Genomic DNA, 15,431 nt, shown 5'->3' on the forward strand with positions numbered 1-15,431 from the left:
GCCAAATCTCATCCTACGAGCAACAGAAAGTTAACAGATAAAGGGTGAGTCTGAGCTAAGGAGCATAGTTTTTCAAATCCTTCTGGAGACATTCCCCTGACAAGAACCTTCCTCCTGCTGAGCTAGAGCTTCCCTTCCCCTCTTTGCCCCGCCTGCTCCTTTATCAAGAGCACCAAACAGGAAGAAGCATCTGCTTGGAGATGCTCCTGGGACAGAGCTGTTGTGAACAAGAACATTACCCAAGCAGGAGCATACACTCAGGAGACAAGGAACCCTGCTCACCGCACCAAGTAGTAACCTTTCAAAAAGACTATTTGTATGACAGCCCAGACTTCCAGAAAGAGATCAGGTAAGTCTGTCTGTCTGTCTGTCTGTCTGTCTGTCTGTCTGTCTGTCTGTCCTCTGTTCATCTGTCACATACCACTGACACACTGGAGACTGGGGCTTCTATAAGTGCAATTAGCATTGGCAAGACTAGAAACTTGTCAACAAGGGTAATTTCAAGACTATTCTTGGATTGCAGGAGATTTACTTATTAGACAGAATTCAGGAAACCCTTGTTAAGGCCTAATGCTAAAGATTCCATGAAGGAGAGACAGCATGTCAGGTCTCCCATCAGTGTTCTGGACATGTCTGGGTCACTTCCTTCCACCCGTAAACAGAATGTCTGTCTTCCAGTCCCTCCTTGGGTACTCTGAGCAAGAGACAATGCTCAGACAGGAGAAAGCAGCTTCACGCCCAGATTCTGATGATGTTGCGCTGATTCTCCACAGGTCCCTGAATCCCCATCATCATGAACTGGCACATGATCATCTCAGGGCTCATTGTAGTAGTGATCAAAGCTGTTGGGATGACCTTATTCCTGCTGTATTGTGAGTATTTGTGCAAGCTTCTCTCCAGCATCCATGCTGGTTTATTCTACTCAGAACGCCAGCCTGAGTGTAAAGACTCAATGCCCGACTTCTTCCTCATTGTCCTCCCACACTCCAGCAGACATGTGGAGTTGGGTGCCATGGTCTACAATAGAGATACACGACTGACTGTGGAAAGAGGGGAGAGCCCTTGCATGAAGCTTTTATAAGAGTCTTCATTGGACAATCTTCACTAGAATGTTTTTGCCTGGCTTTTTACTGTTGCTATAATTTTAAAAAAAACTGCTCCATAGAATAAGGCTGTATGAAGAGCTAACTATAAGAGCAAGATTTAACTGGGGTGTGTGTGTGTGTGTGTGTGTGTGTGTGTTGTGTGTGTGTGTGTGTGCACGCGCGTGCGCATGCGCACATTGTGCGAATAAATCATTCTCAATCAAATCATTAGTATTTACTGTATTCATTAGAAGCCTCATAGCCAATGATTTAGTTCTGAAGCCAGTAAGAAAAGTTAGGGAGGAAGGAAATGTGAGTAAGTTGAAGCAGTTAAGTAAGGGGCATTTTTCTGGTGACTCAATTTTAACGTGTAATGACTATAAGGAGAGCAGAAAAGATACATGTAGCTAAGTGAAAACCAGTGAAAATACACACACTCCTTCAGAGGCAAAAACCTCAGTGCTTCCTCCTGGTCACAGTTCCCTGGCATCCCCTGTGGCTCATTTGTTCCCTTCATTTGCAGCCACACTGGGGCTGAGCCACTAGCGGATTTTCTTTGCAGTCCCACAGGTTTTTGGCAAAAGTAATGATGGCTTCATTCCCACGGAGAGCTACGGAACCACTAATGTGCAAAATGGTAATCTCGCTAGCATCCAGCTTCTACGCCCTGAATTCTAACGGTTCCTAAGAAACTTGGGTACAAATGCTACACTACGGTCCTTTTCTCCTTTACAAGTGGAGAAATGAACAGCAAAGTCATTGCAGTGTGTGCCTGTAACACCAAGCCTGGTGGACGGAGGCAGATAGGTGGATCCATGGTGCTCATTGGCCAGTCAGCCTAGTTGAATTTGTGAACTCCAGATTCATAAAGAGACCCTGTCTTAGTAAAGGAGATGGACAATGATTGAAGAAAACACCCAGTATATACACTCACCCAAACATGCACACACACGCGCGCACGCGCACACACACACACACACACACACACACACACACACGGTCATGTTCCACTAAAAAAGACTAGGCATCTTTTTGTGTAACAAACATTATGTTAGACCAACCATGGAGCATCTTCTGGGTATATTTCAAGGAGTGGAATAGCTGGGTCTTGAGGAAGACCAGGTGGCACTCAGAGGAAGGACAGCAGGTTGCCAAGAAGAGACCTGATACCCTATGAGCATATACAGGGGGAGGTAATCCCCCTCAGGAACAGTCATAGGGGAGGGGAATAATGGGAAAATGGGAGGAAAGGAAGAATGGGAGGATACAAGGGATGGGATAACCATTGAGATGTAACAAGAATAAATTAATTTTAAAAAAATTTTTTTAAAAGAACAAAAATAAGATAACAATCAAGCCTCATCTATAAGGGAAAAAAATCTCAATGCCAGATGTTTCACACAAAAGGAGCATGGGGCTTGTTTCTAATTCACGACTCTGCTTTTAAACAGTTATTCATTTTGTGTATATGAATGATTTGCCTTCACATATACACGTGTGTGTATGGGGTGCCTATGGATGCCATAAAAGGACATCACACCCCCTGGAACTGGAGTTACATGTGGTGTGAGCCAGCATGGGGGTGCTGGGAACTGCACCATCTCTCTAGCCCCAAGCCCTCTAGAGCTTCTTGAGGCCTTCTGCAAGAACTCCCTGTCACTACCTCTTAAGATGCGGATCACTACTGACATCTTTAAGACCAAAAAAAATTATATTTTAATTTTTTAAAAACGAGTCTATTATAATATTAAAGTCACTGAGCTAGAGGATGCAATAAAAAGTGAATGTTGATGTCTGTCTCATCAATACGCCTTTTAAGTTACTACTTGGTACCTGGGTAAATGTCTTAAGCATAACCAAAAATATAACCAGGATCCCTGAGGGGAGAGTTCAGTAGCCTATGGAACCATCGTATTGGTCTGCTCAGACAGCCAGTGCTTCAGGGAGAAATGAGCCTCTTAGGGGCCCATCAATCCCCACATTTTGTATTTTAAAAAGTAAACTTTTATATTTAGAGAAATCTCTGGATCAGTTACCTACGTTCTTATCTGCTGCAATGCCCTGAGTCCTGCGTCCTGCTTCACTCAGTTGCAATCCTTAGAGCTGAGGAAATGCCAATGATAAAAGCATCGAAAGGCTGCCCTGGATTATAGCCTTACAGCCTCACGTAGAGGGTTTGGACCCAGAAATAAAGGGAGCAGCAAAAATGCGATGTGGGGCCCGGAGTAAAAGTATATGGGCAACACAAAATGGACTTGGAATTTTCTTCCTTTTTTTTTTTTTCTTCTATTTTTCTTTTTCTTCTTTTTTCTCAGAGGCGGCCAGAAGGGTAGATGAGAGTGAACCTGGGAGGACTAGGAGGCAAGTGTGGTCAGAGTACATTATGTGAAATTCCCAAATAATTAATAAAAATATTCTGTTGGGTTAAAAAAAAAAGTGCTTCAAACAGCCCTCTGGAGATAACCACGCTAAAAATGTATATAAGAAAGAAATGAGCCAGGTGGTGGTGGCGCATGCCTTTAATTCCAGCACTCAGGAGGCTGAGGCAGGAGGACCCTCAAGTTGGAGGCCAGCCTGGACAGCCAGGGCTGTTACACAGAGAAATCCTGTCTCAAAAAAAAAAAAATGAAATAAAGAAAGAAAAAGAAAAAAGAAAGAAAGAAGAGCACTCTGGAATACTCTCTCTCTCTCTCTCTCTCTCTCTCTCTCTCTCTCTCTCTCTCTCTCTCTCTCTCTCATCTTTTTTGTCTCCTAAGCAGTTCACAACTACTACCATAACGGCGATGGGAGCTGGGGAGGGGGGAGGGAGGTGAGGCATAAAGTAGGACTTGAGTAAAAAGCTTGATAGATCATGGTAATAGTTAGATGGACACTTCAAAGAAAGAAAATGTCTGACAACTGTAGTTGAGCAGCCAAGGCCCATGTCCTCTCCACAGCATCTCTTTCCATCCCTGTCTCCTTCCCTTTTTCCTTCTTCCCTCCTTCCTTCCACAACCCCACCCCACCCATCTCAAATCTCTTCAGCCTGCCCCAAACACTGAGAATTTTGTCCAGGAAAATACTTTTTCCATCCAGAACATCAGGGACATTTAGAAACAGACAGCTGGAACTCAGCAGCCCACACCCTAAGGACTGCTATGTTTGCCATGTAGTAACCATCTGGCTTTCTTTGCATTTCAGTCTCACGGATTTTGGGCAGAAACGATGAAAGCCTCGCTCCTACAAGGAGCTATGGAACAGGTACAGTGCCTGGCCCCGGGCTCCTCCCACCCCCTTGGTACCCACAAGCTGATTCTCAAGGACTTTTTCCTATCATCTCCTTTCCTGTGAGACTTCTGCTCAAAGGAACGATGAAAAACATTTATTCTCTCTCTGTCAGGAACAGGGAGGCTGACTAGAGTGATGGAATCTCTTCATAAATCGGGAAGAATTTTTAATGTCAGTAGTTATTCAGAAACTCATGTGCCATCATTTTATGACTCGGTTCCAGGGTTCACACTGCAAAGCAATAATCACGTTTTCATTCTCCGTCTCTGTCTTTGCTCCTTCCTACCCCCATTCTCTGCAGCCTGTCCCAGTGACTGGGAATTTTATCAAGGAAGATGCTTCTTCTTCTCCACCTCCGAATTATCTTGGAAAAACAGCAAGGATGACTGTGAGACAAAAGGTTCTACACTGGCAATTGTCAACACACCAGAGAAACTGGTAAGAGCATTGGGATGGTGTAATAGACCAGTCTGCCCTGCACCAGCGGCGCTTGGCGGAGTCTACGGGACAATTTGGTGGTGTAGGGGTAGGATGCTGATGAGGACTAGAGATGAGCCTAGCTGGGAAGTTCACAGTCCTCCTTCTCCTAAACCTGGCAATGGGAGGTTCTTCATCTTCATCTAAACTAGAAACCCAGATTCTGTTGTCTTCCCCCATAAACCCCAATAAGGATGGACAGAGACATTTAAAGCCCAAGGAGTTACCAGAGACCTAATGCATGCAGAAGTAGTTTAAGGACTGGGAGGATAGCTCAATAGATACAGTCGTGTGCTATCATGAATGATGACCTGAATTTGACCCCAGAAACCTGAGATTCACATAACACAAGGAGAGATGCAACTCCCACAATCGCCCTCTGATCTCCACAGAAAGACTATGTCACACACATGTGAGCACATACATATGTATAATATATAAAACAAATAAATTAAAATAAGTAACTGTCATATGAACCTGGTACGATGACACAGAGGGTACAAGTTCTGGCCACTGGGTCTGATGGCCTGAGTTCAATCTCTAGGACCCACATGATCTCAGAGAGAACCAGCTCCCACCGGTTGTGCTCTAACCTCCCAAAGTGACACATGCATGATAGTACACATGATATGTACACATACACACACACAAAACCACAGACATAAAAAATGAGTGCATGAATAAGTGTTAATATAATACAAATATAAATTACTGAAAAAATTACAGAATATTTTGTGAGATGTTAATATATATAGTAAAGGAGAAAGATATGAGTTACTTGAGATATTAGAGCATCATCTCATTGTATGTAAGAAAAATATGTATTAACATCATTATAATGCCAAAAACAAAGAATCAGATAACAATTTGGAGTTTACCTTTGTGGCAATGAAAATAGACTAACACTATGTAACAGCTTTGCTTATTGCATCCTTTTTCTTTTAACCTTGTTTGAGGCAGGGTGACTTGTTATTCACCACCACATAGCTAGGTTATCTGCTCCCCACTCCCAGTCTTCAGAGATCCTCTATTTCTGTCTCTCATCTTGCCATAGGAAAGCTGGGATTACGGATCACTCCACCATCAGGCTTTCCCATGGGTGCTGGGGAATCTGATCTTGGTAGTCACACTTACACAGCAAATGCCTCACCAACTGATACATCCCCTCAGCCAAAATAAAAGTTGTTTGACGAAGATCATATACAACAAGAGAACATTGAATTCATCACTTTTAGGTCAGACATATTTTATGTATAGTTGCCTCTTCTTCAGGCCTTCACACTAGCTGGACACTAGGTACCACGCTACACCCCACTCATGTTTTCCTCCACTATTCTTTCCTCCCCAAAATCATCCTGTGATGGGAGGAATTTTCAAGAGGGGTGTCCCTGAATAGATAAACAAGGCCAGCAATCAGAATCCCACAAATCTCTAGGGCAAAGTACCCAAGTGGAAAAGCAAGATGTTTTCTGGTATAAAATCAGGAGCAATAGAGAGGCAGAGGATGGAGAGAGAAAGAGCAAGGTACAGAGAAGAGGAGAACAAGTAGAAATCAATCCCACTATTTCCTCTATTCACCATTTAAGTTTTGGTGCATCCAATTTCCACCATGCTACCCTAAGTCTCTAGCCTCCTCTGCATATTGAGCAGACAAAAAAAAAGATCACAACATTTATGGTTTGCTGATAACTCTCAGTACATTTTTTTTTCATTTGATTGAGCTTTATTGGTAATGTGAAGTCTTCTAGAATAATGAAAATTCTACAAAGAGAGTCATACCAGATATAAAATGTATGTTTGAAATGACCTAGTTTTGACTGTGGTGTCCTCCTTCCCCGGCTGTTCTGGGTTGGCCCAGGAGGGCAATACTGACATCACCAGAGCATTTATCAGTAACCTAAGCTCTTCATCATCTCCATGAGACTCTCTGTACCAGAAGCCAGGCAGTCTATGTTTGGTTCAGATATCCAGGTGATCTTACTTCTGGCAAAGTTTCAGAGCTTCCTTGGGATTTAAGGGCAAGTGCCCGTGATATCCACTACCCAATCCCCTGCTACCTTCCTGGTTCCCTGGCCAACCATTGACCACCCACTCAGGATGCAGCAGTGACGATCTCACTGCTGGGCTTCTCTTTTAATTTCTAGAAGTTTCTTCAGGACATAGCTGATTCTGAGAAGCACTTTATTGGTTTGGTGCGTCAGCCTGGAGAGAAAACGTGGCACTGGGTCAACAAATCTGTGTTCAATGGCAAGTACGTGAGCACGTTACACTGCCCTAGGGATTTTTGCATAAGGAGACAAAACCCAAGGGTCAGACTGAGACAGCTCAGAGGCTTAGGCTGGTCTCTGTTCTGATTTTCTGGTTCCTTCCAACCCATTTCTTTCCTGTTTAACCTTTTTGTTATAGAAAATATCAAGCATCTTGCATAATGTAAAACTAGAAGAGAACCAGTCATATAATAAATTATCTTCTTCAAACTGACCCACACACATAGCTGTGGCTGTACCTCATATGATATTTCATAGCCCATTAAACCATGCATCATGTCATTTCTCCAGATACAGCTCCTTCATTTGAAGAGAGTGTATTATATGCCTATAGCCTATCTATATCTTAAGTTGAACCTGTAACTCTCAGGAGCTATTTTCAGGACATCATTCCACGGGGTCAAACTTTGGAGAAGGCTGTAACCTTCCCAGTCTTCATATAGATATGATGAGCCAGACAAGGAACAAGCTGAGTCCCCCAACCTGCAATTTGCATTTCCTTACAGTGGGGAGGAAATTAGTGTACACTCGGTGTCTACTAACATCAGGTGCTACACCGTGTTGAAAATGGATTCTTTCTCCGTGTCTTTACCAGGATGTCATAGAGAAAGCTTTTATTTCTCCCAAGTAGTTGAACTGGATGTGAAAAAAAGTTAGAAATGTGTTGGGTTTCATATAGCCACAGCAGGGTGATCATTTGACTCCATAGTCCCTTTGGACCAATCCCATGCAACTTTTTTATGAAAGGAGACTTTTATAGTCAGACCAAAGGATCTGTATGACAGAAAGGAAGTATAAGAAGTCCATCAGGAAAAAAAAAAGAAGAAGTCCATCAGTTTGCATCCACCAAGTTTTTCCTAGAGTCAGCTCAAGTGTAGAAAGGGGTGAAAAATTCCTTTCCTCCTTCCTTGGGCTTTCCTGTTATAAACATACAACCAGTACTGAAATATGATTTTTAGGGATGCAGGCAGTGACAGCACATAGGATATTTTCAACCTAATATTAGCAAGTTAGGCCAAGATCCTTGGAGTCTGTGAGTCTTCACAGGGGAGGTGAGGGGAAGCGAGGGGTATAGGGCTGGGTTGGTGAAGATGTATTGAGAAGACGGGATCTAAGTTGAGATGAAAGACACAGTGCAGGGGAGGAGGGTGTGTGGTTTCATAAGGCTGCATCCCCTCCATGCACAGCTCTCATGAGACCCTCCCTCACTAACAGTCCAAGTCAGACCCGAAACCTTAACTACCTTTTTCTCTCTTCATTTAGTGTTACCAACGAGAACCAGAACTTCCTCTGCGTCACTATAGGCCTGACAAAGACATTTGATGCTGTATCGTGTGACGTCACCTATCGCTGGATCTGCGAGAAGACTCCCAAGTGATTATGGGTCTCTACAGCAAGGGCAAACATTTACAGAGGCAGCAAAAGAGATGAGTTGCAACTGAAGCTAGCCCAGGAAATAGAGAGCATCAAGCACTGTGCCCGTCTTCCATAGGTGGAGCTCCCTAATGAATCCTCAGAGTCAATACATTTTTTCCTTCACAATCATCTTCTCACACGGTGAAACTCCTTTTCTACACCAGGCATTCCCCAAGACCACACCCCTTGAGAGAGGGGACTAGACTCTCGTCATCTCCAGCAGATAGGGCCAGCCTGCTGGAGATGAAATCCATATGGAAATGAAGTCTGTTTCTGTAGAGCTGAGTATTTTGACTAATTCGTGGGGTTTTGTCTGTTGACAGAACCTGTATCATCCTCAGAGAGCATGCCCATGCTAGCGAGGAGAAACTGCGGATTGAACAGATATGAGAATTGTTCAGCACTATGAGTAGGCGATAGGCTCGGCTTTACGACCTCCTCTAGTCCCAAAAGACTCCTGTTCCCCTACTCCTCCTTAGAAGCAGGGGTCCTCCTAACTGAGACCAAGGCTTCTGGGAGGACATCTACAGCTCAACTTGGAACTGAAAAAATATTGCAGGAACAAAGAAAGTTCTGTATAGGACAGAGATAAAAGAGAAGGGTAAGAGAAGAGACAGGGAAAGGGAAGAACAGGGATGAAAGGAGAAAGGAAGTGGAAGGGAGGGAGAAAGAGTGATGGGCAGGAGAGAAAGGGATACAAGGAGGCCAGAAAATACACTGAAGCCAAAATTGGTTTTTGGTTTTTGTTTGTTTTAGGGGGGCAATAAAACTCTATAATGATGCATATAACTCCTTTTCATTAGAAGAAAATGGACAAAGTGGGGACAAAATGGGGTCAAAGTGGCAAAATATGAGAGATGAAACAGGAGGATTATTTTATCACAATGAAAGAAAGGCAGAAGTGAAGTAGAAAAGTCTTGGGCATCTTAACTACTTTCTGCATTCACAAGAAGATATCAGTTGTATACATACCTAACGTCATAGGAGAAAAGAAATGCATGTGTTGTTTTGACTAACAAGAATTAGACTAGAGGGAAGCTTATAGAAAGATAAAGGAATTAAAGCAACCTAATAATCGACTCAATATTTTCATCTAACAGCAATATGTACATGGGTCACTAGTCAAAATAAATTGTAAATTCTATTATTATAATAGTTATTTTTTCTAATTTCTAGTTCTCATAATTGTTGATGCATTATAATTTTAATACGATAATGTACTAGCTACCAAATGCTGCTTGAAGAAGGCCATCAGAAGTAATCTGGTGGATACTGGAATTGTGCTTGGACCCTATGGAGCTCTAAGTTCTCGGGTGGTCTGAAAACATAAATGCCATGGCTGGGACAGGGTGAGTTGAACCTCTGCTAGAGAGAAGCAACTGCGTTCTCACCAGAGGTGAGCCACAGAACTCAGACAACAGAAAGGAAATCTTCGTCCCTTTTGAGAAAAGAGAACTTTCATTACCACACTTCCTGTCTTATGACAGAATAGTTGCAGACTACTGGGGTCAGGAAATGAGGACATCTAGTGATTTCTGTGGTTGAAGTCTGAATTTCCCGCAAGATGAGAAGTTACACATGTACAGGCTCTTAAAGAGCTCTGGGCAGGAGCAGTCATAGGAAAAAGAATATTTAGGGACTCTGCAGATTTTGTTTCAATTAGTGGGGAAGGGGTTCATGAAGGGTAGACAAACGGCATTTCTTAGAAAACTGTGATATGAGCTTTTAAAGTGATCTTAGTAAGCCATTTGAATTGGAGTTTTGCTTTGTTTCTAATATACTTTCCCTTACACAATTCTGTAACATTAGGCACACTATGTACAGTACTTAATTAGTATGTAAATAACATGTCATAAGATTTACCCATTTGAAATGTACAGTTTAATAGGTTTGGTACATTCACACTAGTTTGCCTGCATCACCTCGGAAAGAAATCCCATACCCATCAACTATTACTATACCATCTTTGTGTATCTCTCAGCCCTATGGAGACACTGGTCTACTTCCTGTCTCTATAGAGATCCTTGCTCTTGTGTCATAAGAATAGAGTCAACACAATATATGGCCCCTTTTTACTGGCTTCCTCCACTCAGAATAAGATTTTTGAGATTCACCCACTTATTTCAGCAATGTAACAGTGCTCTAGTCTGGATCTTGAGTATCCCCCAAAGGTCAAAGTTTCATTCCATGGACCTTTAATGGGTAATAAATAACTCCTGAAATGTATTTAGGTCCCTGAAAGTGTGCTTTCTATAGGGGCTGGACAATCCTCAGCCCTTTCATTTTTCTCCCTTTTGCTCCCAAACCAGGAGTGGTTTTCTTCTGTTGCACGCTTCTAACATGAGCTGTGGCCTCTCCACAGGTGCAATAGCAATGAACCGGTTATGGATTGAAAGCTCCAAAATCTTTTGATAAGTTGTCTACCTCAGGCATTTGTTACCATGGTGCAAAGCTTGTTACCACAATCTGCGTGTCACTCTATGGATGAATACTATCCCATCTGTTTGTTCCTTCAGCAACTGACTGATACTTTAGCTCTTCCACCTGCCGACTATTATAACTATTACAAACATTCACTTCTCAGGTGTACACCTAGGAGTAGGATTGCTAGTTCATGTTGTTAAGTGATCCGTTATTTAAAGAATTTTCATTCCTCAGAAGCTCCTGGACTATTGCATCTTCTCATCAGTAGTATATATGGACTCGGATATTTTTCGCATCCTTGCCAACATGTGCCATTACCTAGCTGCCTTGCTTTCTGGGAATGACTTCCCAGAGTGATCTTGATTTGTGTCTCATTCATCATCGTCTGATGAAGATTTAAAGGATGTTTCTTGTACTTCAAATAGCTTCTCCTGCTGAGAATGGTGTTTTTGTTCTTATCAGACTTTTTGACTAAAGCCTTAAGGAAACAATATGGTCATATCAACACATGCCCTATTCTATTAATTTTCCTGAGATCTCAGCTTCTATATTAAGATCTAGAAACACCTCCATAATTGTGTTTTTATGTCATGCTGAAGATGAAACCTAGGGCTTTCTACCTGGTAGGCTACCTTTTGTCTTTCCTTTGTGGTCTTTCTATTGTAAATTTAATTACTTAAAAAAATCTTGCATATAAATAAAAACATCACATACCAAAATTAACCAGACCCAAAGTCTATAAATTTTAATGAATTAACATATAATTGGAATTGGCATTTGAAATAGAAGCTGTGTGACTTTACATTAAATTTTACACTTTACTTATCTACCAGTTAAGTCAAAATGCCATGACAGAATTAGAACTTTATAAAAAAAACAAATAGTTTTATATCCTCTTTCATAGATCCTTTGTTTTAAGACAGGTCTTGCTATACCATTCATTCCAGCCTAGAAATCACTGAGTAATACAGCATAGCTTCAGGCTTACAATCTCTTCCTCTCTCTCCTAAGTACTACAATTACAGGTTAGCATCCAAAACACCTCCCATAAATGTTGTGATTGAACATCAGGACTTAATTATCCCTCTTTACTTGGACAATTGTGTATGTGATGACAATTTTGGGCCTGTGGCATATATTAAAATAGTATAGGAGTTTGACTTAGTGCACCCTTTAAGACAAATAAGAGAGATTCAATTATTTTCTTTTTTTATAGGAAATTAGTACATGCTTGCAGAAACAAAAAGAATATTAATAGGTTCACAGTGCCAAGTCTTCCATTCCCTTTATGCCCACTTCATCACCATGGTTTTAGGACAACTCGTTACCATCCACAGCAACTGAGAATACACAGCCACTTACGTTCAGTACACTCTGGCTTCCTCACTCCAGAATATAGGGTGTGTCCCATCCCTAACCATTACCGGAAGAACATCTTTGTTCTAGCAGCTTCAGAAAATTCCACTGAGTGGGTGAAATATTGTTTAACCAGATCCCTATGGACATGCCACACAACATTAATTTGTAGTGTTTAAAAATTCTACCCAGGATTACTCTACAACATAGCCATGACCAAAGAAATGGAAACAATGACTAAAAATGGGGTGGAGCTGAGGGGGAAAGAGGGAAGTTGGGCAATGCAGAAAAACAAAACACGAGCGCAACCCTGGAGAAAGCCGGACAACCGCATGGAAAACTCCGAGGCTTTTGAGTGAGGGGAAACGGGAACCCAGAAGTACACTGGGGACTGGAGCTGCCAAAAGAGGAACATAGAGGTGCATGGGGAAGGACTGTAGGAGAGGATGGACAGAAGAAGGACAAGGTAAAGGGAGGCATTATAGACCTGGAGACAACTGAAGACCAAGAAGCCCAGAGGTGAACGGGGGCTGCCTCATCTTCAGCCCTGTGCACCGGCACCCTCAGCCCAGGGAGAAGGAAAGCACAGATCTCTTCTCATCCTAGCTCCATCACCTGGCTCCTTTGTGGCAACAGTAGGGTCTGGGTGATTGGAGTAAGAGAACGCCTCCTTCCCCAGGTCTTCCTCCAACACCTCAAGAAAGCTCTGCAATTACGGAGACAGACGATTGCTAGTTCCCGTGGTCCGTATGTCTAGGAATGAGCTCAAGATGGACTATGGGAGGATTTCTGGTGGTTAGAAAAAAAGTCAGCATTCCTCAGAAACTTGTAAACCTGATTCCTATCTGCAAAAAAAAAAAAAAAAAAAAAAAAAAAAAATAAGGAGTCATTTCCCTTGCCTCTGGCAGAAGGAACATATGGCTCCTCTGGCTGTATATAGAGTCCATGCTGGCCTCTGGGGGTCCCTCAGTCCCTATTAACAAGTACTTGTTGTACATTTCAAACTCCACATTAGTCTCCTAGACCCTCCCTCACCTGAGCACACTCGCCCTTTTCGTAAACCACATGATTTGACCACCCCACACACTCTGTCTGTGGCTAGCCTCTGGCTAATCTCACGATTCCCTCTCCTGCTGTGTTCATTTCTCTATCTCTTGCCATCTCCACTGCGCTCTCCTACTTCTCTAGCCCTGGACATGTCCACTCTGTTTTCTTTTCTCTCTGCTCTGGACTCTTCCAGATACCTCTGGATATTTTCCCTCTCTCTTACTCACAATAAAAAACTTCCCCCAATAATGGATCAGTCACGTCAACAATTTCCTTACTATTTTCTCTCATGTGGTTTTAAAATGGACCATCAAAACAACAGATACCCAGATGAACTCACAGGGACTGTGACAGAGCATACTGTCACAGAAAAATAAGTCCCAGCACAAAGGAGGGGAAATAAGTACGAAATCCCACTCTTATCCAAGAAGCTATTCCCTGTGGATAGCTTCTAGAAGAGGGGAAATTGATTTTCTTCAATGGAGTGACACTTGGTTACCAACCACACTCCATATCAGGCAGCATGCTGAGGAATAGATGGCCAACTCAGATAAGACTTGGGAGGTTTTAGTGGATTTTTAATTCGGTGATGTGTTGTTGTTGCTGCTGCTGCTGCTGCTGCTGCTGCTGTTTTTAAGCGAGAGTGAGAACATGAATTTGGGTGGGTTAGGGATGGAGAAAATCTGGGAGGAAAGGAATAAGATTTTTTAAAATGTGGTCAATCTTAAAGTCTTTGAACACAGATTGTTTAATGATAGTAACTGGAGGAGCTGAGAGGTGCTCTTCCCAGATTATTCTAGCATTCTTAGCAAGTGTTTGGCGGTGTACATACCCAAGGGCAAGGCTAGCTCTTGAGTAACTGGTAGCAATGATTCACACCATCCCGTAGGGCTTCTAAGACTTTCTCATTACGGAGTGTGAAGATGAAAGGGTTGAGGAAAGGAGTTACAATTGAAATCATCAAGGAAACTACCCTATTGTAATCAGCCGCCTGTGGCCTGTGTCTGCTTGGGTTTCACATAGAGGAACAGGCAGCTGCCGTAGCCAATGGCAACACAGGTGAAGTGGGAGGCGCAGGTGGAGAAGGCTTTCCTCCGGCCAGAGGCTGAGGGGATCTTGAGGATGGTGGAGATGATATAGGTGTAGGAGACAATTGTGGGGATCAAGGAACCGAAGAGAACAAAGACCGCCATTAAAAAGAGGATAAACTCTATGAAGATAGCATTGCTGCAGGACAATTTGAGCAACTGCCCTCGGTCACAGAAGAAATTGTCCACCACATTCGATTTGCAGTAGATAAGGTGAAACGTGGCATAAACTGGCCAGATTTGATAAAGGAACCCAAATATCCATGACACAACTACCACAGAGTTGCAGGTGCGACTGCTCATGATGGCGCTGTACCTCAAAGGGTTGCAGACAGCCGCGTAACGATCCACCGCCATGGCTCCAAGCAATGAAAACTCTGTGGTCCCCCAGAGCAAGCTGCAGAAAGAGTTGGGCGACACAACCAGCCAGAGAGATAGCCTGCATCCCAGGAAGCAGCAGCCCCCACAGCATCGCAGGCACAATAACGCTTGTGACCAGGATCTCAAGAACGGAGAGGTGAACAAGAAAAAAGTACATGGGGGACTGCAGACGCTTATCAACACAGACAATCACAATGATGACCGCATTCCCCGATAATGTCGCTAAGTAGAAGAAGCAGAAGGTAGCGAAAAGGATGTGGCGTTGCTTTTCAGAGCCAGGAAAACCAACAAGATAAAATTCAGTGGCACTAGTGTAATTCCCCAACATTTAGTTCTGAGTCCTTGTTCCTTGTAAAATCTAGAGAGCAACAGAGAGAGAGAGAGAGAGAGAGAGAGGAGGAGGAAGAGGACAATGTTTCTCGCCTCAGAATCACGGAAGACATTTTCAGGTTAAAGAGACATCCCCTTGAGTCCCTGAACTCCACAACATGGCTGTTATTTTCTATCCAAACTTGATATTAAATGTTTAAGGAATAATATGGGTATGAACTCAGATATGTGAATGCAAACTAGAAGTGTGCAAGGGCAAATGGATATGCGCTAATCATCAATACCACAACCCA

General features: G+C 42.8%; 1 protein-coding gene and 1 pseudogene across 3 annotated transcripts; one reads left to right on the forward strand and one right to left on the reverse strand.

Annotated features, from left to right (window-relative positions):
* The first annotated feature begins 305 nt into the window (after positions 1-305).
* On the forward strand, positions 306-8,843 carry Clec5a (C-type lectin domain containing 5A). Of its 3 annotated transcripts, none has more exons than XR_007831250.1 (7): positions 306-349; positions 774-872; positions 4,266-4,325; positions 4,654-4,790; positions 6,974-7,080; positions 8,360-8,588; positions 8,677-8,843. XR_007831250.1 is itself a non-coding variant. In XM_051151661.1 (7 exons), the coding sequence occupies exons 2-7, from the start codon at positions 794-796 to the stop codon at positions 8,472-8,474; spliced, it is 573 nt and encodes a 190-aa protein (XP_051007618.1). In that variant the 5' UTR covers positions 306-349; positions 774-793; the 3' UTR covers positions 8,475-8,649. The 3 variants fall into 3 exon arrangements, 2 of the variants coding, with proteins under 2 accessions (XP_051007618.1, XP_051007617.1); XM_051151661.1 differs by lacking the exon at positions 8,677-8,843 and adding an exon at positions 1,648-1,722 and having other exon boundaries at positions 8,360-8,649; XM_051151660.1 differs by lacking the exon at positions 8,677-8,843 and having other exon boundaries at positions 8,360-8,649.
* A 5,322-nt stretch (positions 8,844-14,165) lies between these two features.
* Positions 14,166-15,150, reverse strand: LOC127194220 (olfactory receptor 9A4-like; annotated as a pseudogene).
* Between the last annotated feature and the right edge of the window lie 281 nt (positions 15,151-15,431).

The sequence above is a fragment of the Acomys russatus genome, chromosome 10 (genome assembly GCF_903995435.1).
Source record: "Acomys russatus chromosome 10, mAcoRus1.1, whole genome shotgun sequence".
NCBI lineage: Eukaryota > Metazoa > Chordata > Mammalia > Rodentia > Muridae > Acomys > Acomys russatus.